The sequence below is a fragment of the Oncorhynchus mykiss genome, chromosome 12, assembly GCF_057628025.1.
Source record: "Oncorhynchus mykiss isolate SJ-2025 chromosome 12, ASM5762802v1, whole genome shotgun sequence".
NCBI lineage: Eukaryota > Metazoa > Chordata > Actinopteri > Salmoniformes > Salmonidae > Oncorhynchus > Oncorhynchus mykiss.
In genome coordinates this window covers 22,638,780-22,663,164 of record NC_143033.1, presented here as the reverse complement: position 1 = coordinate 22,663,164, position 24,385 = coordinate 22,638,780, and the positions used below count along the sequence as shown (strand labels likewise).

The 24,385-nt window shown below is 42.9% G+C and overlaps 1 protein-coding gene across 1 annotated transcript; it reads left to right on the top strand.

Annotated features, from left to right (window-relative positions):
* On the top strand, positions 1-23,058 carry LOC110537202 (E3 ubiquitin-protein ligase RNF34). Its single transcript, XM_021623059.3, has 9 exons — positions 1-179; positions 381-416; positions 12,653-12,871; positions 13,775-14,263; positions 17,735-17,800; positions 18,013-18,214; positions 18,443-18,478; positions 20,310-20,351; positions 20,650-23,058. Exons 2-9 carry the CDS (start codon positions 408-410, stop codon positions 20,832-20,834), a joined length of 1,248 nt encoding a protein of 415 aa, XP_021478734.3. The 5' UTR covers positions 1-179; positions 381-407; the 3' UTR covers positions 20,835-23,058.
* The last annotated feature ends 1,327 nt before the right edge of the window (positions 23,059-24,385 follow it).

Sequence of the window (24,385 nt, the reverse complement as noted above, 5' to 3'; positions counted from 1 at the left end):
GTACCTCCGGTTATTTCGTGATTGGTTGAGGGTGACTTGTACATTACGTTATGCCTATTCTACAAGTACACAGGGAGCTTCTGAAAAGGAAGACGTAATGGTGTGATTCCTTGTGTCCTTGCAATGGTCATCATTCTAATATTCCACAACAAATTCCACAACCGGGAGTCAGAATGAAGGTATGGTAGGCCTACTGCAATTTCAATATATCTATGTTGTGATATTTTGCACAGCCGGCTTGCAATCGATCTATATTACAACTTTTAAATCCGGTGCGTCGACAAATAGTAACAAAATATAAATTTGGCATCCAATCAAACCTAATAATTGTTATACAATTACAATGCATTAATTTTGTTGTTTGTCTGTTTGCTTTAAAGGGTTGCAAACTCTGATTTTACGGATACATGTATAAGGTGAGTGACAGTAGTGTTTTGCCGGTTGGAATATTTTCTCCAGGGTTGAAATATTTATATTGCGTTCTATTTACAATTGCATGGATACATTAAATGATGATAGTCACGAGCTCTTTCTGATCCTCAGTCTGACACTAGTTTGCATCTCCCTCGCAGTGAACTATACCACAGTGCAATGTCCATTCATTTCCCCCATCGTTAATCTGCCATAATGAGATCAGTATACTGCAGTCAACGAGTGATGGAATATTTTGAGATGTCTGGTCTATTGATAATACCCCGTCCCTAGTATTTTGACTCACTAATCACTGACCAGGAGTGCTAGAACAGGCAACCATCGTGGAGGGGATGGTGATGTTGTTGAAGAGGAGGATGAGGATGGATGATTATGATAAATAACCCCCTAGCATTTTTTTCAGTGTGAGTATCCGATGTATGGAAAGTTGTTTACCTCATTTTAATTAACAAAGCCTAACTCCTTAAATCCTGTTTCTTGCAACAGTGTAATAATGAGTATCAGTGTAGAATAGTTTAGAGTAGGCGATAGATAAGATCTTCTAAATTGAGCAATTATTTCCACTGGCAATGTTTGGCTCCGATCCAGCATATCAATGTTGTGTTGTGCAGCAGGCAGTAGTCTTTCAAATTGCTATAGTATCACAAGGTGCCATGCAACGTCAACATATCACAACATATCACTATAATAATGTTTACATATTTTGCATTACTCATCTCATATGAATATGCTGTATTCTATTGTATCTTAGCCTATGCCGCTCTGACATTGCTCGTCCATATATTTATAAATTCTTAATTCCATTTATTTACTTAGATTTGTCTGTATTGGGTATATGTTGTGAAAATTGTTAGAGATTACTGCACTGTCGGAGCTAGAAACACAAGACTTTTGCTACACCCGCAATAGCATCTCCTAAACACATGTATGTGACCAATAACATTTGATTTGATATCAGACATTTGTGAATACATAAAGTGCATTCGGAAAGTATTCAGAAACCCTTCACTTTTTTTACATTTTGTTATAAAACAGCCTAATTCTAAAATTGATGAACACAATTTTCCTAATCAATCTACCCAACACACCCCACCCATAATGACCAAAAAAAATCTGAAATACCGTATTTACACAAGTATTCAGACCCTTTGCTATGAGACTCGAAATTGAGCTCAGGTGCATCCTGTTTCCATTGATCATCCTTGATGTTTCTACAACTTGATTGGAATCCACCTGTTGGGAATTCAATTGATTGGACATGATTTGGCAAGGCACACACATGTCTATAGAAGGTCCCACAGTTGACAGTGCATGTCAGAGCAAAAAAAACAAGCCATGAGGTTTAAGGAATTGTCCGTAGAGCTCTGAGACAGGACTGTGTCGAAGCACAGATCTGGGGAAGGGTACCAAAACATTTATGCAACATTGAATGGCCCCAAGAACACAGTGGCATCATCATTCTTTTTTTTTTTTTCTTTTCTTTTTAAAAAAAAAGATTTTACCCCTTTTTTCTCCCCAATTTCGTTGTATCCAATTGTTGTAGTAGCTACTATCTTGTCTCATTGCTACAACTCCCGTACGGGCTCGGGAGAGAAGAAGGCTGAATGTCATGCGTCCTCCGATACACAACCCAACCAGCCGTACTGCTTCTTAACACAGCGCGTATCCAACCCGGAAGCCAGCCGCACCAATGTGTCGGAGGCTACACCGTGCACCTGGCAACCTTGGCTAGCGCGCACTGCGCCCGGCCCGCCACAGGAGTCGCTGGTGCGTGATGAGACAAGGAGATCCCTACCGACCAATCCCTCCCTAACCCGGACGACGCTAGGCCAATTGTGCGTCGCCCCACGGACCTCCCGGTCGCGGCCGGTTACGACAGAGCCTGGGCGCGAACCCAGGGACTCTGATGGCACAGCTGGCGCTGCAGTACAGCGCCCTTAACCACTGCGCCACCCGGGAGGCCCGCCTCCATCATTCTTAAATGGAAGAAGTTTGGAACCACCAAGACTCTTCCTAGAGCTGGCCGTCCGGCCAAACTGAGAAATCGGGGGAGAAGGGCCTTGGTCAGGGAAGTGACCAAGAATCCAATGGAAACTCTGACAGAGCTCCAGAGTTCCTCTGTGGAGATGTAACAAACTTCCAGAAGGACAACCATCTCTGCAGCACTCCATCAATCAGGCCTTTATGGTAGAGTGGCCCGATGGAAGCCACTCCTCACTAAAAGACACATGACAGCTGGCATTGAGTTTGCCAAAAAGCACCTAAAGGACTCTCAAACCATGAGAAACAAGATTGTCTAGTGAAACCAAGACTGAACACTTTGGCCTGAATGCCAAGCGTCATGTTTGGAGGAAACCTGGCACCATCCCTACAGTGAAATATGGTGGTGGCAGCATCATGCTGTGAGGATTTCTTTCAGTGGCAGAGACTGGGAGACTCGTCAGGATCAAGGGAAAGATGAACGGAGCAAAGTACAGAGAGATCTTTGTTTAAAACCTGCTTCAGAGCGCTCAGGTCCTGAGCCTGGGGCAAAGGTTCACCTTAAAACAGGACAACGACCCTAAGCACACAGACAAGACAATGCAGGAGTGGCTTTGGGACAAGTCTCTGAATGTCCTTGAGTGGCCCAGCCAGAGCCCGGACTTGAAGCCGATCTAACATCTCTGGAAAGACCTGAAAATAGCTGTGCAGCGACGCTCCTCATCCAACCTGACAGATTTTGAAAGGATCTGCAGAGAAGAATGGGAGAAACTCCCCAAATACAGGTGTGCCAAGCTTGTAGCATCATTGACAAAAATACTTGAAGCTGTAATCGCTGCCAAAGGTGCTTCAAAGTGCTGAGCAAAGGGTCTGAATACTTATGTAAATGTGATATTTAATTTTTTAAATATATTTCTTAATCTGTTTTTGCTTTCTCATTATTTGGTATTATGTGTAGATTGAGGGGGGAAACTATTTAATCAATTTTAGAATAAGGCTGTAATGTAACACAATGTGGAAAAAGGGGTCTGAATACTTTCTGAAGACACTAAGTTGGCTATGATGGTTCAGAGGTCTATCATAAACATGTTTGTAACGTCTATATCCTCAAGTACTCAATCTTTTCCTTTATCCGCTTCCCTAATATTTGAATAGTGATGTATTGTGGGGGGCCTAAATCAGTTTGTTGTCTCAGTGCAGGTGAAAGGTCATCTGGTCTTCTGTCTGATCATGACAAACCATCATCTGCCCCAGAGAGATGGCTGTGACGTTGTATTGACTAATCTGGTTTATTTTGAAAAGCAGCTTTTCAGCTCATGAGAAATGGAGGATGATGGCTGTAATATGTTTAGAACCACACATGAACCGTTTTTGTTGCAGTCAGTTGTACCATATGTTTTTCATCTAATTCATTGATACTGCATTGTCATAAGGATCCTGTTATTCGACATGACTTCTCTTGAGTTCCACTGATTTGTCAGTTATGGGGACTGTTGCTCATTGGGGCATATTGTTATGTTGTGTAAGAGAATTCACTGAGAATTTGAGAGAATTTGCACAAGAGAATTCAGGATAGTTTGACTGGCATGACCCTGTTCTGAATTCCAAAATTGATTTGGAACTCTGAGATTAGGAGCTATGGTCTGTTGGAGTTAAATGTGATAGACTCAGAAAGGTAGCAGTTTCCGTGGCGGTCGTTATTAAATATGCCAGTCATATTTTAATATCAGGATTATCTCCTGAGCAGACACATCGTTTTGGTTTTATTGCCTGCAACCCAAAATCCAAATCGCTCTTTTTTTATTAGTTGGCGCTATCCTCTTCTACCCCAAAGGTAAGGCTTTAAAGGTACAAATGTATGATGCACATGACATTTGCCATAATTTCTAAGCACCATCATTTCTAAGCTCCATCAGTTATCATTGACATGTTTGAATGCAGTCTTTTGAACAGCACATATTCATACATTGTGATTTGCTGTGCCTTCCCTGACAAAAGCAGCAAGAGATTGATTGAATCAGCTAGATTTTTCTGTCAGTTTTACTTCCTGATCTCAATGGAGATGAAGTCTAGTGCAGGCTGCCAGCTGACTGCACGCTTCACTATGTGAATGGCATCTCCCCCTGAAGCTACTGAAGCAATACTCTCCAGTGAGGAAATGATGGGGTGGAGAAGAGGGAGGGAAGAGAGGATCATCAAACTAAATTGATCATCAAATCACAAGTGTAGAATTTACTGTGAAATGCTTAACGACCTTTTCCCAACAACGCAGAGTTAAAAAGTAAGAAAATTAGCTAAATAAAGGAAATGGTAACACAATTAAAAGAACATTAACGAGGCTATATAAAAGGAGTACACGTACCGAGTCAATGTGCAGTATGAGATAGTTGAGGTATTGATGTAATATGTAAATGTCATGTAGGTAGGGGCCAAAGTGACTAGGCTATCAGGATAGATAATAAACAGAGTAGCAGCAGTGTATACGAAGAGTGTGAAAGTGTGTGTGTGTGGGTGGGTAGCCATTTGATTAACTGTTCAGCAGTCTTATGGCTTGGGGGTAGAAGCTGTCCTGGAGACTTTGGTCCCAGACTTGGTGCTCCGGTACTGCTTGCCAAGTGGTAGCGGAGGGAACAGTCTATGACGAGTGGCTGGAGTCTTTGACAAGTTTACCTCTGACATCGCCTGATATAGAGGTCCTGGGTGGCAGGGAGCTCGGCCCCAGTGATGTACTGGGCTGTATGCACTACCCTCTGTTGCGCCTTACGGTCGGATGCCAAGCAGTTTCCATACCAAGCGGTGATGTAGCCAGTTAAGATGCTCTCAATGGTGCAGCTGTAGAACTTTTTGAGGATCTGAGGGCCCATGCCAAATTTTTTCATTATCCTGAGGGGGAAGAGGCGTTGTCATGCCCTCTTCACGACTATGTTGGTGTACTTGAAGCTCTAGACCGGATCCACTACAGCTCCGACGATGTGAATTGGGGCGTGCTCGGCCCTCCGTTTACTGTGGTTCCCGATCAGCTCTTTTGTCTTGCTGATGTTGTAGGAAAGGTTGTTGTCTCTGTCCATTAGGCAGTCTCAATGTTGTTGTGATCAGGCCTACCACCATCTGCTAACTTAATGATGGTATTGGAGTCGTGGCTGGAAGAGTGAAGGCTGGGGACACTGGGACAGGGTCTGTTGTTTTGGTGGGGTGGCAGGTAGGCTAGCGGTTAAAAGCGTTGGGCACAAGAGTGTTAGGCCAGTAACCGAAAGGTCACTGGTTTGAGTCCCAGCCGACTAGGTGGAAAATCTGTTGGTGTGCCCTTGAGCAAGGCACTTAACCCTAATTGTGCCTGTAATTCCCTCTAGATAAGAGTGTTTGCTTAATGGCAACAAACAAAAATGAATGTGGTGTGTCAACAGTAATATCTGTAATTATTGTCACAGTTTGTCTATGTTGTCTGGTCTTTGTTTTTTAGGGAATGTCTTAAGCCCTGTTTTTACCTGGTTCAATTGTCCTGATCTTGTCCACATTCTGATTGTGCTTACATTTTCAGACAGGTGTTTCAGATTAAAAAACGCAGGAGGTATGGATATTTGTAAATGGATCTGAAAATAAATTACTTCTGGACATCAGAACTGGGATTACTCACCACAGACTGGCAGAATACTTTTTTTCCTTTAACAAATCCGATGAGCCTGACGTGAATGATATACTGCTTTCCCGGGAACAGGCCCAGATCCGTGTAATTTGCGTTAAGAGAAGGCGTAGAAAAAGGGTCCAGAGGGTGGGCAGCCTTCTGAGAATTCGTAGGCAGACGAATGAACCCCCACTTCCTTCCATTCAAATAGAAAATGTGAAAACTTTGGAAAATAAAATCAATGACCTACGCGGAAGATTAAACTACCAACAGCACATTCAAAACTGTAATATCTTATGCTTCACGGAGTCGTGGCTGAACGACTGAATTATAAACATACAGCTGGCTGGTTCTACACTGTATTGGCAGGATAGAACAACGGCGTCTGGTGAGACAAGGTGCGGCGGACTATGTATTTTTGTAAACAACAGCTGGTGCACGATATCTAGGGAAGTCTCAAGGTTTTGCTCACCTGAGGTAGAGTATCTCATGATAAGCTGTAGACCATACTATCTACCGAGAGCGTATTCATCTGTATTTTTTATAGCTGTCTACATACTACTACAGACTGATGCTGGCACTAAGACCGCACTGAATGAGCTGTAAGCAAACAGGAAAACGCTCACCCAGAGGCGGCACTCCTACTAGCCAGGGACTTTAATGCAGGGAAACTTCCATCTTACCAAATTTCTATCAGCATGTTAAATGTGCATCCAGAGGGGAAAAAACTAACTCTGGACCACCTATACTCCACACACAGAGACGCATAGAAATCTGACCATAATTCTATCCTCCTGATTGCTGCTTACAAGCAAACATTTAAGCAGGAAGCACCAGTGACTAAATCAATAAAAAAGTGGTCAGATGAAGCAGATGCTAAGCTACAGGACTGTTTTGCTAGCACAGACTGGAATATGTACTGGGATTCCTCCAATGGCATTGATGAAGCCAATCAGTCATTGGCTTCATCAATAAGTGCATCGATGATGTCGTCCCCACAGTGACTGTATATACAAACCCCAAACCCCAACCAGAAGCCATGGATTACAGGCAACATCCGCACTGAGCTAAAGGCTAGGGCTGCCACTTTGAAGGAGTGGGATTTTAACCCGGATGCTTAAGAAATCGCGCTATGCCCTCCGACGAACCATCAAACAGGCAAAGCATCAATACAGGACTAAGATTGAATCGTACTACACCGGCTCTGACTCTCGTCGGATGTGGCAGAGCTTGCAAACCATTACAGACTACCAAGGGAAGAACAGCCGAGAGCTGCCCAGTGACACGAGCCTACCAGACGAGCTAAACTACTTATAAGCTCGCTTCGAGGCCAATAACACTGAAAAATGCATGAGATCACCAGCTGTTCCGGAAGACTGTGTGATCACGCTGTCCGCCGCCAATGTGAGTAAGACCTTTAAACAGGTCAACATTCACAAGGCCGCAGGGCCAGACGGATTACCAGGACGTGCTTTGAAAGGCTGGTCATGGCTCACATCAACACCATTATCCCAGAAACCCTAGACCCACTCCAATTTGCATACCGCCCTAACAGATCCACAGATTATGCAATCTCTATTGCACTCCACACCGCCCTTTCCCACATGGACAAAAGGAACATCTACGTGAGAATGCTATTCGTTGACTACAGCTCAGTGTTCAACACCATAGTGCCCTCAAAGCTCATCAATAAGCTAAGGACCCCGGGACTAAACACCTCCCTCTGCAACTGGATCCTGGACTTTCTGATGGGCCACCCCCAGGTAGTAAGGGTAGGTAACAACACATTTGCCACGATGATCCTCAACACAGGGGCCCCTCAGGGGTGTGTGCTCAGTCCCCTCCTGTACTCCCTCTTCACTCATGACTGCATGGCCAGGCGTGACTCCAACACCATTAAGTTTGCCGAAGACACAACAATATTAGGCCTAATCACCGACAACGACAAGACAGCCTATACGGAGCAGGTCAGAGACCTGGCCATGTGGTGCCTGGACAACAATCTCTCCCTCAATGTGATCAAGACAAAGGAGATGATTGTGGACTACAGGAAAAAGAGGACAGAGCACGCCCCCACTCTCATCGACGGGACTGTAGTGGAGCAGGTTGAGAGCTTCAAGTTCCTTGGTGTTCACATCACCAACAAACTGACATGGTCCAAGCACACCAAGACAGTTGTGAAGAGGGTACAACAAAACCTATTCTCCCTTAGGAGACTGAAAAGATTTGTCATGGATCCTTAGATCCTCAAAATGTTCTACAGCTGCACCATTGAGAGCATCCTAACTGGTTGCATCACTGCCTGGTATGGCAACTGCTCAGCCTCCGGCAGCAAGGCACTACAGAGGGTAGTGTGTACGGCCCAATACATCACCAAGCTTCCTGCCATCCAGGACCTCTATACCAGGCGGTGTCAGAGGAAGGCCCTGAAAATTGTCAAAGACTCCAGCCACCCTATTCATAGACTGTTCTCTCTGATACCGCACGGCAAGCTGTACCGGAGCGCCAAGTCTAGGTCCAGGATGCTTCTAAACAGCTTCTACCCCCAACCCTTCTTTTACACCACTGCTGCTCTCTGTTGTTATCATCTATACATAGATCATCTATACATACATTACCTCAACTAACCGGTGCCCCCGGACATTGACTCTGTACCGGTCCCCCGCTGTATATAGTCTCGCTAATGTTATTTTACTGCTGCTCTTTAATTACTTGTTACTTTTATTTCCTATCCAAATTTGTTTTAACTGCATTGTTGGTTAGGGGCTGTTGTATTCGACACATGCGACTAATACAATTTGATTTGATATTTCTGAAAATGTGGGCACAATTAGAATGTGGACAAGATCAGGACAAGGAACGCATGTTAGCACCTGGTATAAACAAGGCTTTACACTGTCATATATTCTGCCAAAAGGAATAATAGAAATCAATGCTCAAAAACGTTTAAAAAAACCACAGCTCTCCTCAGCAGGTCCAGCGCATCAGCAGATTGATTGTTTGCTTCACTGTCAAAAAGTCTGATATGACAAGTGCAAGTTAGGGGCCCTAAACCCCTTAGCTGCCCAAAACCAGACATGCTATAGTAATACGTAATATTTAATCTTCATGTAGATTAGATATTATTAAGCTCAAAAAAGTGTATATATTGGTAACAAAATAATGCATTTTACTGTAACTCTTGTTTGCAGTTATCTATTGTATGTTTTGTCAGTCCTTCCCTGCAGACCTTACTGGGTGCTAATTGAGGTGACAGGGGAAAGCTCTTCCTTTGGCGCTGTGCCAGATATGAGTGATTTCATGGCCATACCACTGTGCCTCCTCCTGCTAAATCTAGCAAAAGGGTGTAGTAATGGCCCACTGAGTAACTGTCCAAAGATAGGGGGATTATCTAAGTCACAGTGGATCTTTTACCACTCTTTCTGTGTGCCTGGTTTATGCCCCATTGCATGCTTGGTCGGATGTATGAGTAGGGGACTCATCTATTTCCATTGCCTGCAATGTCTTGAGAAAAACTCAACACTGCGACACTCATCTTTTCCCATTGACTACATTGTATTGAGAAAAACATCAGCTACTGTGACATTTGACCTTCATTCAAAAATTTGCCAGGATGACATTTTCTTATGATATCATGTTGTTTCACAACCAACTTATTGCTGTACTGTATTTCTGGGAAGACCATCTCCATCTCAGTGCAGTCAGTTCCACATATAGCACTTAGCTCCTGGATTATATAACTGCAGACTGGCTAAGCAGGCAAAGAGAGGTGAGATCATAGAGCAGGGCTGTGTGTTGTGGCAGGTCATGGCTGAGTAGAACTGTATTTGTGGACAGCAGCGGCCTCATCTTGTAAAATATAGCCTACGCTCACTGTATTCTCTACTGAGCTCAGACATAGCCACATACTGTATGCTCATGTCAGCTATTGATTCCCCAGGCCCTGTAACAGAATACATTTTCTCTCCCTGCCCTCCTCCTCTCTTCCCCCATCAATATGCTCCAAGGAGCTGCGCCAGGGATCATGCCATCTTGGGTCTCAGGCCTTGGAGTAGACAGTCTTGCAGTCAGTAAATATTGATCAGGCAAACATGTCACATCCATTGTATGGTCTTCTTTTGGAGGACCACATTAATATCACTAAGTGCACCTACTCTACTAGGTCATACGGCTGTTATATCTGTTAAATTACCCCACTGCTCACACAGTAACCATACAAGTCTTAACATAGAGATTATGTTTTCAATGAGAGCCATAGCATCGGGGGGATTTATGTCTGTAGCGTTGTGTGTGACCAGGCATTCATTATATAATGGACAGAAACTTATGTGGCAATGTGAAGTTGCTACATCCATTTTTGGACTTGTGATAATGTACACATTGATTCTTGAAAAATATAACTGATAAATGCCTCATGAGCTTAGTTCAACTGTCGTACCCCATCAAAATGCAAAATATAAGCTGGTTTTAACAAAGTAAATGTAAGCAGGGTTATTCAACTCTTACCCTATGAGCCTGCTAGTTTTCTGTTCTGCCTGATAATTAATTACATACACCTGGTGTCCCAGGCCTAAATCAGTCCCTGATTAGAAGAAAACATTGAAAAACTGCAGTAGAATTGGCTTCGAGGTCCAGAGTTGAGTTTGAGGGCTATAAAGCCTCAAAACATGGTTAAAACTATCATTTTGATATCATGGATGAGTCAGGCCTTGCATCCATAGCCCTGTCTATAAATTTGAGAGTTACATTACTTCAGCCCCATCCCTCAGCTTTTTGCTGAAACGGGTGGGAGGCTGCTTTGTTATTGTTTCAACTGCGGATTGCACCTTTAATGATTGAACCCAACATCCCTTTTGGGGCATAGCTCATTAGGACAGGCTGTTTACGCTCTAGTGCTTGACCATTTTCAACCACAAACAGACCCAAAGAGCTCTCATAATAATGTATTTGCAGCAGGCACGTTCACAGATAGGGGTCTACCTTTGCCCTCCCACTCCCAACTGCCCTTTGGGTGGTGGAATATATATTTTTGTATGCGGTTTGCATTGTCTCATTAGTGTGAATGTGTTTCACCTGTGCTGGCCCAGGTGCTATTTTAAGATTGGCTGGCCGAGGGCTCCAGTTGTCTTGGAAGAGGTGAAGGGTTAACACCTTTGACTCTCCCCATTTTTGATTTCTAAATCAAAAGTATTTATCTGATCTTCCCAGTTTTGCTCCACCTTTTGGTTACTTCCATGTTTTTACATTTGGTGGCTGTCTTTTAGGTCCTAGTTGTTGCTAGTCAGCTTTCAGTGGACACCCCCATGAGTGTTTTTCAGAACCCCTCTTAAAACTCCACCTGTTTCGTTTTGGTTGTTCCCCTTTTCTGTTTGAGTGAACAATTTTGGTTTTCTTGCTAGGAAATGTAACAAAAACCAAGGAAAGAGAATGCAAGGAAAAAGTGGCACAAAACTTAAACCAGAAGATCAGATAAAGGATTTTGTCTAGAAAGCAAATGAACGGGGGGTCAACTTAAGGCGTTAATCTTCCACATCTCTCAAGACAACAGAAACACTGGGCCAGCTGCTCTTAAATAGCACCTGGCCCAGCACAGGTGAAACACCTTCCCGCTAATGAGATGACAAACCAGTGCAGGTGTAACACATACTGACTAACGAGGTGACCCACACGCTAACATCCAATCTCTAAATATAAATGGAAAAAACAAAGCCTGTAACAGTAGCAGCAACACATGTAGTCTATTAGACTCTAGCTAACTACCATATACTAAAAATATCCACTAGCCAGCCAGTCATATATCATAAGTTCGAAGTTTATGAATATTATATTAAGAAGTTATTATTTAAGAGCATTGAAGATAAATCACAACCAGTGAAAAAATATATATATATATATATATTTTACATTTTCAGTTCTCATTTACAACTGCGACCTGGCCAAGATAAAGCAAAGCAGTGTGACACAAACGACACAGAGTTACACATGGAATAAACAAGCGTACATATAGAGCTAGCTAAATAGCAGATGGGTGCCCTTTTTTCATTTTGAGCACCTGCACCCTGTGCACGGCCCTGATTTGGATCTTAAGTCCCTTCCTCTGAAGAGCTATAGGCTGTATAGCATCCACCTCTGCACCTCCACACTGTTCACAGGACCCTGTTCTGAATACGCCAGCTGCCGTCAGGCACTGCTACACATTTTTTTTTATGTGCGAACACCCCAGAGACTTTATTATAATACTTCAATGCTTTTTGTAGAGGAACTCAGGAGCTACAAAGGTAGTTCATCAGAGGGGGGAGGTGGTTGAGCATCTGAAGGTCACAATGAGGCATTGTGGGATTCAAGGACAAATTACGAATGATGTGAGAAGTTTGAGATACCATTCCCTTAGCAATGCAACCTACAACAAAAGTTGTACTTTTCTCTAGTCTAGTGTTGGAGGTGAAATTGGGGCACTGTATTGATTGCATTGAAGGCTACTATGATTTCAGTACTGCCAAAGGCATATGGTTTATGAACCTACTGGGAGGGATAATAGGACTCCAAACTATGCATTCAAACTTGGAGACATTAATTTAAAAAGAACAGACGTGCATTCTTTGTGTGTTTGTTTCATAGGCGGGGGCATCGTCCATGTGGGCGTCATGCTGTGGGCTGCTGAACGAGGTGATGGGCACAGGGACGGTGCGCGGGCAGCAGCCAGGGTTTGGGGCCGGGACGGGGCCCTTCCGCTTTGCCCCCAGCGCCGGGTACTCCACATATCCCCCCACCAGCTCAGGGAGTGCAGGTCAGCTCTGCAAGGCCTGTGGACTAGCCTTCTCTGTCTTCAGGCGCAAGGTAGGTGGTGATGAGGATAATGACAATAGTGTGTAAAAAGATGAGGAAGAACACTGTGCCCCTTATAAACTAATAAAACTAACTTCCATATGAAATAATCAATCATACTGGTCACACCAGGGCATCAGCTTAGACTGCAGACAGGTAAATGGCAGAGCGTATCTAGGCATTGACTGACAGTGTAGCATGCTGGGACAGCGATAGAAGCCCCTGGAGGCTTCAGCGTTCTTGCACTTCCAGGCTCAGACTGCTCTATCAGCCCGCTCACACCTGTTGAGGTTCAATCCCGGAATATATTCTCTGTGTGTGTGTGTGTGTGTGTGTGTGTGGCTCAGCTCGATATCTGTGTCAAGAAAGGAGAAGTTCTGGGGGACTAACACAGACGATTGATAAATGGACCTGTCAGAGTGTGAATGTCCTCTTTCTGGTCCACAGCTCATTTGCAATGCACAGTAATGATATGGGAATTATTTCTGGCCATATCCCACTTTTTCTGTCTCCATTCAGACTGCCAGTCAGTCGATTCATCTGAGTTTCCTCAGTAAACCGAGATAAGCTTGTAAATGCTAGAGAATATTCCATATAGTATTATTTAGCTTGTCTGTGCCTAATGGGGGAAACTCATCCTCTTTCCTAGGACATAGTGACATCATAAGGAATGAGTACTTGTATTGGAAAGCTGTTGTCTGGTAGATTTGGCAGATCCCTCTCATTAGTTGTAATTAAGAGTTCTAAAACCAGGATAGTTAATTGACTCCATGATGCCAATAATTAATTAAATATATTAATTAATTGATCAGGAGGAATGGACATGACTGGCTGATGGGATCGCCTCTCTTCTTAATGTGTGTGGTGAGTCTCTATCACTGTATCTCTCTCTGTCTCTCTCTCTCTTTCTCTCAGCACATATGCTCGGACTGTAAGAAAAGTTTCTGCGCCATGTGCTCGGTGCTGCAAGAGAGCCTCCGCTGCTGCACCACCTGCCACCTCCTGCGCGGAACGGCCTTCCAGAGACCACAGCTCATGGCGCTGCGTGTTAAGGACCTGCGCCAGTACCTGCTGCTGCGCAACATCCCTACAGACACCTGCAGGGAGAAGGAAGACCTGGTGGACCTGGTGCTCTGCCACCAGGAAGCTGGAGAAAGCACCTTGACACAAGGAGGTGTAGAGGAAGATGAGGAGGAGGAGGAAGAAGAAGAAGAGGAGGAGGATGCAGACACAGACAGCCTGCACTCGCTCCCCCACTCCCTCCACGCCTCGCCCCCCTCAGCCGCACACCGCTCCGCTTCAGAGCAGTTGTCTCTCTCCACCTCGGAGCAGTCGGCTCTCTCCGCCTCTCAAGGAGGCTCTCCTCTCAGCCGGAGTGACAGCTCAGGGACTGCTCAGAGCCAGGTATGACTACACAAACACATAACACACACACGCATGCACACACACTCACAAACACAACCTAGTCCCATTCCCCATACAGCTGCCCCCTTTCGTTTACCATCTTCTCTGCTCTTTTGACATCTGTCCTCCTTGTATCAAAGTTAATTAATGTGAAGCTTGATAAGCACATGGCATGGATGTGGGAAACATATTAGTCAGTGTGAAGTAGAGTTGTCACAGCTAAGCATAACAATCAACAACGAGCAATTGCTACTCTAGATCTCTAGTGCTGGGATGTAAATGGGTTATGATTGTCCACAGCCCTGCTGAAAGTAACCCCTTTGATAACCATTTAGGCTAAATATAGGAGCATAAAAAGCTTACAAGCATTCTAGTAATTGCAGTATAGTTTATTGCAGTCAAGCCCTGTCCTTTGCAGCCAGTTTGATACAGTCTGGTGCTTTGTGTTTGTCATGAATAAAGAGGTTCACTCACACAGATCATCTGCTACATTCATATTTCATGCTGCGCAATTTCACTCTTTTCTGTGATCTGACGTCCACGTGACTGACAGCTGCTCTTGCAGTGCAGCCCTGGGAGCTGCAGCCAGTCATCAACAGCCAGAGCTGAAGCTCTCTTTTTTAGGTCTGTTATGCTGTCGGTTATGTAACAATGCTCAGGCTGGCTTCTGATTCCTCTCAACGGCACAGCTGTAATTGAAAAGAGAGAGCGAAACACAACAATACTGCTCACATCTCTGACCGTGGGATCATTTTGGCCTAAACATCAAAATCATCCACTCCTATTGTAATCCATAAAGGATTAAATGAGCTGATTGGTCCAGTGGAATACGTAGGGAGCATGTGTGTGCACATACACCCAGGAACATCAGCCTCCCCCGACCCCCTATAGACTCAGCCCCCATCCATCATCGTGATGTCACACCGGAAGAATGCATTAGCCCTGCACCATTAGCTAATTGCTTTTTGTGCGGTGGTCCGGTGGAGACAGAGAGGAAGGGAGGAGTAGGCTCTTCATGATCGTTGCTGTTTTATGTTCTCTCTTCATTGCACATAAATGGCTGAGTTAATGCAAGTCAATACGCCACAAGGTAAACATTCTCATCAGATTCATCCCGCCAAGACCATTAGATTCTGGTTGCAGGCAAACTCCAAATATAGTTAACATATTCAAAGGGAATAATTAATCAAATCAAATTTATTTATATAGCCCTTCGTACATCAGCTGATAACTCAAAGTGCTGTACAGAAACCCAGCCTAAAACCCCAAACAGCAAGCAATGCAGGTGTAGAAGCACGGTGGCTAGGAAAAACTCCCTAGAAAGGCCAAAAACTAGGAAGAAACCTAGAGAGGAACCAGGCTATATGGGGTGGCCAGTCCTCTTCTGGCTGTGCCGGGTGGAGATTATAACAGAACATGGCCAAGATGTTCAAATGTTCATAAATGACCAGCATGGTCCAATAATAATAAGGCAGAACAGTTGAAACTGGAGCAGCAGCACGGCCAGGTGGACTGGGGACAGCAAGCAGTCATCATGTCAGGTAGTCCTGAGGCATGGTCCTAGTGCTCAGGTCCTCCGAGAGAGAGAAAGAAAGAGAGAAAGAGAGAATTAGAGAGAGCACACTTAAATTCACACAGGACACCGAATAGGACAGGAGAAGTACTCCAGATATAACAAACTGACCCTAGCCCCCCGACACATAAACTACTGCAGCATAAATACTGGAGGCTGAGACAGGAGGGGTCAGGAGACACTGTGGCCCCATCCGAGGACACCCCCGGACAGGGGAAGCAAACGGTGCTGAATACTAAATGTAACATGGTACCTTTAGAGCAGTGGTTCCCAAACTTTTTATAGCCTCGTACCCCTTCAAATATTCAACCTCCAGCTGCATACCCCCTCTAGCACCAGGGTCAGCGCACTCTCAAATGTTTTTTTTGCCATCATTGTAAGCCTGCCACACACACTATACGATACATTTTTTAAACATAAGAATGAGTGTGAGTTTTTGTCACAACCCAGCTCGTGGGAAGTGACAAAGAGCTCTTATAGGACCAGGGCAAAAATAATAATATAATAATAATCAATACTTTTTCTCTTTATTTAACCATCTTACATATAAAACCTTATTTGTTCATCGAAAATTGTGAATAAATCACCACAGGTTAATGAGAAGGGTATGCTTGAAAGGATGCACATAACTCTGCAATGTTGGGTTGTATTGGAGAGAGTCTGTCTTAAATCATTTTCCACACACAGTCTGTGCCTGTATTTAGTTTTCATGCTAGTGAGATCCGAGAATCCACTCTCACATAGGTGCGTGGTTGCAAAAGGCATCAGTGTCTTAACAGCGCGATTTGCCAAGGCATGATACTCTGAGTGCAGCCTCATCCATAAATCTGGCAGTTTTCACAGAAACGCTTGTTGCAATTTCGATGAGGCTCACTTGTTCAGATATCGGTAAGTGGACTGGAGGCAGAGCTTGAAAGGAATAAATAATCCAGTTGTTTGTCATCCGTTTGTTTGTGTCATCCATTTCGGAAAAGTACCTGCGTAATTGCGCACCCAACTCACTCAGGTGCTTCGCTATATCACATTTGACATTGTCTGTAAGCTTGAGTTCATTTGCACACAAAAAAATCATACAATGATGGAAAGACCTGTGTGTTGTCCTTGTTAATGCAGACAGAGAAGTGCTCCAACTTCTTAATCATAGCCTACATTTTGTAATTGAGTTGTCAGATAGTACTTCTGCACATATAACACACTGTGGCTTAGGAAAGGCACTACTCCCAATATAAGTGAACCCCAAATCATTGTAGTTCTCATCATATTTGTGCCTCTTCGATGGTCCAACGTCCCTATCTGTTGTTCGGTGCTTTCCCAGGTAAGGGGGCAGTAGCTCTTAGGCTGCATCAGATTCAAAACGGTCAGTGTCCATGCTAGCTGGACTAACAACAAATGTAGAATTACTGATCCTAGCATTGGATGTGCTCGTGGAAGCAGAACAACTTGTGTTGTCGACAGGTGCAGGTGTAGTACTGCTGGTAGTAGCAGTAATACCAGCCAGTAGAGCTGGTATGTGTATCTATGGGCCTTACTAAATGTACTGTTTGAAAATGTGAAGATAATTTTTTTTCCAGACCCCCGACGGCATTCCGCGTACTCCTGGAGGATACGCCTACATGCCTCATTTCCTTATCAGACATTTGAAGAGAGACATCAGATATGAATTTGATTTATGATTATTATAGCAAACTGTACTATTTTTTATTTCCCTCTGATGGATGTTTAACATGAATAAAAAAAGTGATCACAGCACCTCTGGTGGTGTTTTATAGAAGTTCTGATTTGTGGGAGAAAGGGTGAGGAGCATCAGACAACACAAGTATTTCAAAACTGTCATATCTGCTCCAGTACTGTTTCTTAAACTGCTGTTGATCCTCTTTTGTGTTGTGTTGTGTTTCCAGGAGCATGGGGGAGCTCCGACCATCCCACTCCTTCACCTGGAACCTGCCAGTGAACCTATCATAGAGGTGAGACGACCAGCCCTTTACCTCGAGCTGCCTCTGTCCTTTCAGTCTCCACCTCATGTATTTAACTGAAGAGAAATCACTGACCCACTCTTGTGAGAGCATTCACTTGGTCAGTTGTATTACCTCAATGACCATGGTGTGACCAAACATAGTCATGATTGAACTTTGTATTGAACATGTTTTCTGAAGTGCCCCCTCTTTTCTCTTTGTAGGTCAGTCCAGTGACACAGAGGAGAATACGGGCCTCTCTATCTGACCTGGACAACGAAGGGGACATTGAGAGCCTGTCTGTCCGGCAGCTCAAAGAGATTCTGGCCCGTAACTTTGTCAACTACTCTGGCTGCTGTGAGAAGTGGGAGCTGATAGAGCGGGTGCATCGGCTCTACAGGGAGAACGAACAGAACAGGAAGTCCAGTAAGCACCACGTTGAATCATTTTAGTCCCCCTATACCAACCAACCTCATCTTAACTAGAACACTACTGATCCTTTTGATAACGACCTGCATAGATTATCAATCTCTAGTTCAAACCTAGTTTGAACAGTAGAGAAACTGTCCAAGTTAAAACATCTTTCTCTGATTTGGTATTATTCACAGGTCCAGATACACAGTATTAAAGATGTATTTCTGTATTTTCTTCCAGTGGAAAATGTCAGCAACATCAACAGCATGTCTGCAGGTGAGGGCATTCAATACTGTTTTCTTGGGTTGTATTGTATATTACATGATGTACATACGGTTGAAGTTGGAAGTTTACATACACTTAGGTTGGGGTCATTAAAACTCGTTTTTCAACCACTCCACAAATTTCTTGTTAACAAACTATAGTTTTGGCAAGTCACTTGGTGCATGACACAAGTCATTTTTCCAACAATTGTTTACAGACAGATTATTTCACTTATAATTCATTGTATCACAATTCCAGTGGGTCAGAAGTTTACATGCACTAATTTGACTGTGCCTTTAAACGGCTTGGAAAATTCCAGAAAATGATGTCATGGCTTTAGAAGCTGCTGATAGGCTAATTGACATCATTTGAGTCAATTGGAGGTGCACCTGTTGATGTATTTCAAGGCCAACCTTCGAACTCAGTGTCTCTTTGCTTGACGTCATGGGATAATCAAAAGAAATCAGCAAGACCTCAGAAATAAGATTGTAGACCTCCACAAGTCTGGTTCATCCTTTGGAGCAATTTTCAAATGCCTGAAGCTACCACGTTCATTTGTACAAACAATAATACGCAAGTATAAACACCATGGGACCACACAGCCGTCATACCGCTCAGGAAGGAGACGAGTTCTGTCTCCTAGAGATGAATGTACTTTGGTGCGAAAAGTGCAAATCAATCCCAGAACAACAGCAAAGGATCTTGTGAAGATGCTGGAGGAAACAGGTACAAAAGTATTGATATCCACAGTAAAACGAGTCCTATATCGACATAACCTGAAAGGCTGCTCAGCAAGGAAGAACCACTGCTCCAAAACTGCCATAAAAAAGACTACGGTTTGCAACTGCACATGGGGACAAATATCGTTGTTTTTGGAGAACTGTCCTCTGGTCTGATGAAACAAAAAATTGGACTGTTTGGTCATAATGACCATCGTTATGTTTGGAGGAAAAATGGGGAGGCTTGCAAGCTGAAGAACAACTTCCCAAGCGTGAATCACGGGGGTGGCAGCATCATGTTGTGGGGGTGCTTTGCTGCAGGAGGGACTAAAAATTATGTGGATATATTGAAGCAACATCTCAAGATATCAGTCAGGAAATTAAAGCTTGGTCTCAAGTGGGTCTTCCAAATGGACAATGACCCAAGTATACTTCCAAAGTTGTGGCAAAATGGCTTAAGGACAACAAAGTCAAGGTTTTGGAGTGGCCATCACAAAGCCCTGACCTCAATCCTATAGAAAATCTGTGGGCAGAACTGAAAAAGAGTGTGCGAGCAAGGAGGCCTACAAATCTGACTCAGTTACACCAGCTCTGTCAGGAAGAATGGGCCAAAATTCACCCAACTTATTGTGGGAAGCTTGTGGATGGCTACCTGAAACGTTTGACCCAAGTTAAACAATTTAAAGGCAATGCTACCAAATACTAATTGAACATATGTAAACTTCTGACCCACTGGGAATGTGATGAAAGAAATTAAAGCTAAAATAAATCATTCTCTCTACTATTATTCTGACGTTTCACATTCTTAAAATAAAGTGGCGATCCTAACTGAATTTTTACTAGGATTAAAAGGAATTGTGAAAAACTGAGTTTAAATGTATTTGGCCAAGGTGTATGTAAACCTCTGACTTCAACTGTATATTTGAGTTGTGTACAGGAAATGACTATGTACAGGAAATGACTATAATGGAATTGTGTATAGGAAATGACTGTGTATAGGAAATGACTGTGTACAGGAATTGTTTTAATACTATGTACGAAAGAAGAATTGGAGTAAGAGCTTTTATCCTATTAGAATCACTAATGGTTGTTTTGTCACTGCTCCTTTCCTTCTGTAAATGAAGTGGTGTCATATCCTCCGCCTATCTGCAATGGTGCAGTGGAAGGTAGGCATGTCTAACTCCACCACTATCCCACCTGCAAAACCATCACTGTCTTGAAATACATCTCTCCATATTGATGCATGCTGAAGTCTTAATTTCCCATTCAATCCCAACCATAACTCCTCCTGAGTAATATGCTATGTGCTGTTCTGAGAGAGACCACTTCATCCTGCTGTTTAACTGGCTATTTGGGCACTACGTCATCATGTACAGTATGTGAATGACCCTAGAGAAGACAGCCATCCTCAGGCTGCTAGCTACGTGGAGTAATACTATTTTCTTGTGTTGTTTTTCTCCACAGACAGTGTGAAGGCTCAGCTGGCCTCTGATGACCACCTATGTCGCATCTGCATGGACGCTGTGATCGACTGTGTGCTGCTAGAGTGCGGTCACATGGTCACCTGTACCAAATGTGGGATGAGGATGAGCGAGTGCCCCATCTGCAGGCAGTACGTGGTGCGGGCCGTGCACGTCTTCAAGTCTTAACTCTGCCTTGAGCGTGCATGTCAGCCAAGGACATTGAAGCTGTGACGTAGTGTGTGCATATGCTTGAAAACCTGAGGGAGTGTGAATGATTTTGCAAGTTTCCAAGGACTTAATGCTACAGCAGATGTCCACATCCTCCAGTCCAAATGACATGCAGAGCAGACAGCTTCACACAGCCTGACTTTTACTACAGCTACTAGAACTACAAGAGCCCCACAGGAAACTGCTCTGTCGTGTCTGGATCTCCACTGGCTCCAGGACACTGACCTTCTGTCTTTAGTGTGATACACACTGAATTGTTTCACAAATAACTCTCCAATATCTTATTTTACAGTGCTTCATGTCAATTAGTTTTTTACTTTTAATAAACCATGAAGCGGAATTGGTCCATCAGGGCCGGTATACCGAACGCGGACACAGGGCTTGTGCCCCGGGGCCCTGACCTTCCTCAACCAAATTTGTATTATTACATTTTTGGGGGGTTGTGGGTCAGTGGGCCCCCCAGATTGCAAATAGTGTAAAATTGCAGGAAATTAGCTTTAAAACGGAAACATATTCTCTTAGCCTCATGATAAAATGTGTAGAAGGAGGGGGGAGTGCCTTGAGGTCGGTGCCCCAGGGTTCCAAATGCAGTAGTCTGGCCCTGGGTTCCATGGATCCTTGAATTGGATGTTTCATGGTGAGTAGGTATTAGGTGATTTAAGGTGGAGATCATTATGATGTCCCAGGGTTAGAGTCAATATGGTTTACACACTCATACCACACCAGGCTATACTATACGTATCTCCTTCAATGTTCTTTAGTATGTGCAATATTAAAAAATAGACTTCTATGTCTGTCTATGAAACTCATCTGAGAAACTCAACCAGGCTGCATGTCTCTGTGCTGTTCCATTCTATATACACACACACACATACACGCACACGCACACACACACACGCCCGCGCACACACACACAGGGGAGGGTGTTTTAGGTGCCAAACTTCATACCACAACTACATTACTGATGTCTGATTTCTGTTTCTATGCCAAGTGTCACTCCTCACTTCAGACCATGCATTGTAGATTTGAGCAGCATCCAACCCAATCAATATGTAAACCATCAAGCTCAGTGATTGGTTGAATTGTAGGGAAGCTCTTGAGCCACATGCTATGGGTTATAGGGACTTCAGTTCAAGGCTGTCCAACCCATGTTCTCCTTGCATGTGTTGAATCAGTCACAAGTGATATCACATTATGATTAATGTCTATGTTGATGATCTTGTTTGGTTTAGATGAGGCTCCTGTCTACTGTGGTAACATACCATACACTGTGGCTGGGTCATCCCATGCTTTACGTTCCTATGCTCTTCGTCGGTGTATCTTTTATTCAAGTCGGGCATGACTGACAATGTGTCTGCTACTTAGCTTAATTAAGCAATATCATTCCATTACTTTTCTTAGGTGTGTTGTCCATTGGCTCAGTGTTCACCTCTTGAAGGTGACAGGTGCTAATTCCTCTGTTCTGAGCTCATATTTAAACATCTTTTATCACGTTGTGGATTTGTCTTTTAATATCTCTTTTCAAGAGAAGAAAAGGATGCATAAACTCAGTCGAAGTTGATTTGTTTATACAAATATAACTTCTGTTCTTTCATAAAATTATATTTATTCAAATGTCTATTGAAAAAAAAAAGTATCTACTAATGCATGTAGATCGTTAGACAAAAAGCTTATTGCTGTAAAATAATTGCATATGATATGTAAGCTATTGATAAATATATATTTTTCCATTTGCTTTGGATGTCGTAATATAATTTATTAGCATTTGATATTTTAAGAGGCTGAATAATTTTTTTCAGAATGTAAATTCCCTTAATTTGATCAAATTAATATGACTCCAATCAAAAACAGAGAGATCACTGATCATGACATTTCCCCATTAAAGTTCTCATTTTATTTTGGAGCATTTCTTGTCCTTACCTGCTAGGGGATTCAAAACCTTCTGAATATTTGTACATCGCACACGGTAGCGAACACTGTCACTGTGTTTACATGTATGTTTATAATAATGCTGCGATATCTCAGATGTCACTTGTAGGCAGCTATATGATGTCAAAGTAGGATGAGTTATAGCTATGAGCACTCTATGGAATCCTGGAACTTTGTATTTTGGAATGTTGAACTTTTTATTTTGGTAATTACAAGTATTTAATAGATTTAATAAAAATACTGTACCATATAATAAGCAGAGATCCTGTTGTTTTTTTAACGCTGCTGTATCCGACCGGTTACCCCAAATCAATTGTTTATCCCCAGTTTAAAGAATGCAAGTTGACAAAATGGCAAACTATTCCAAATGTTGATGTTTAAGGTCTTTATTTCAGAATGTAAAAACCGTGAATAGATATTCCAACATATGACATACTTTAAACATATTTCACAAATGTTTTTGTTTACATATTGCACACAATGCTTAAAAACATGACCAAAAAGATAAATTAAGACGATCGTGGAAACATGACCAAAAATAGAGAGTTCAGTATTTAGAATTAATTTTTATAACTCAAGTCACAAACAGTTCTCTATACAGTATATACAGTTGAACCAATGACATACTAGTACTAAAATATTTCCCAACTGCACAGGGAAGACATGGTTGGTAGTTAGGCCTGTCCTCATACAAAAAAAGTAGATTTATATACACATTAAGACCCCCCAGTAGCCATACTTTTGTTATTTCCTGTAATTAACACGAGTTAAATACAAACTGGGGAACTGTATGTCAGTGTCTGACAGGTAACTAACTACATTCCTTATATTACACCAGTAGTAAGTAGTGGCTTTACTTGTGTATGCAGGTTATTATTATACCATATACACATACTATACTGTGTCTGGTTAAAGAGATTCTTCAGTACTTTTGTATACTTTTTAGCCAGTAGCTCTGAAAGTAGTGCTCATAAGATAAAACTGGTCCCCGAAAACTGCATACCACATCAGATATGTGCACCACATCATTGCTCTCTCTCTCTCGCTCTATTATGTGTACATCTTGCTAGCTGTCACTCAAGCATTATACGGTTAAGTCTACAACCATTGTATTCGGCGCACGTGACAAATAGAATTTGATTGCGAAGGGCTGAAGCTCAAATTGCTAGGGGGCAAGCCCACGTGGGGGGAAAATGGCAGAGCCTACAGTTTCCAGTAAACAGTCACTTTCAAACTAGCGATTTCGTGGAACAGTAATTCTGTTCATAGATTATGCATGTATGAACGGCATTGACACATTCAGTCGAAAGTGTGAGGTTTAAAAAAGACTCACTAGTCGGCAAAGTTCAGGAGCATGTCTTTAAAACCTGCATCTATAGGTGTGAGAATCTCTTGTAAAAAATAAATACAATTAAAAACAGCCTAGTATATGGAGACTGATTGACAGTAGACTTTAAATCAGTCTCATGATGCTTCCTCTAGCAAACGGTCACTGGTGCCAACTCACACTGGCTTGATAAACCTGGGAAAGTACAGTAATATAAAACAAATTGTCAACCAGTGGAAATCGATTTTTATAG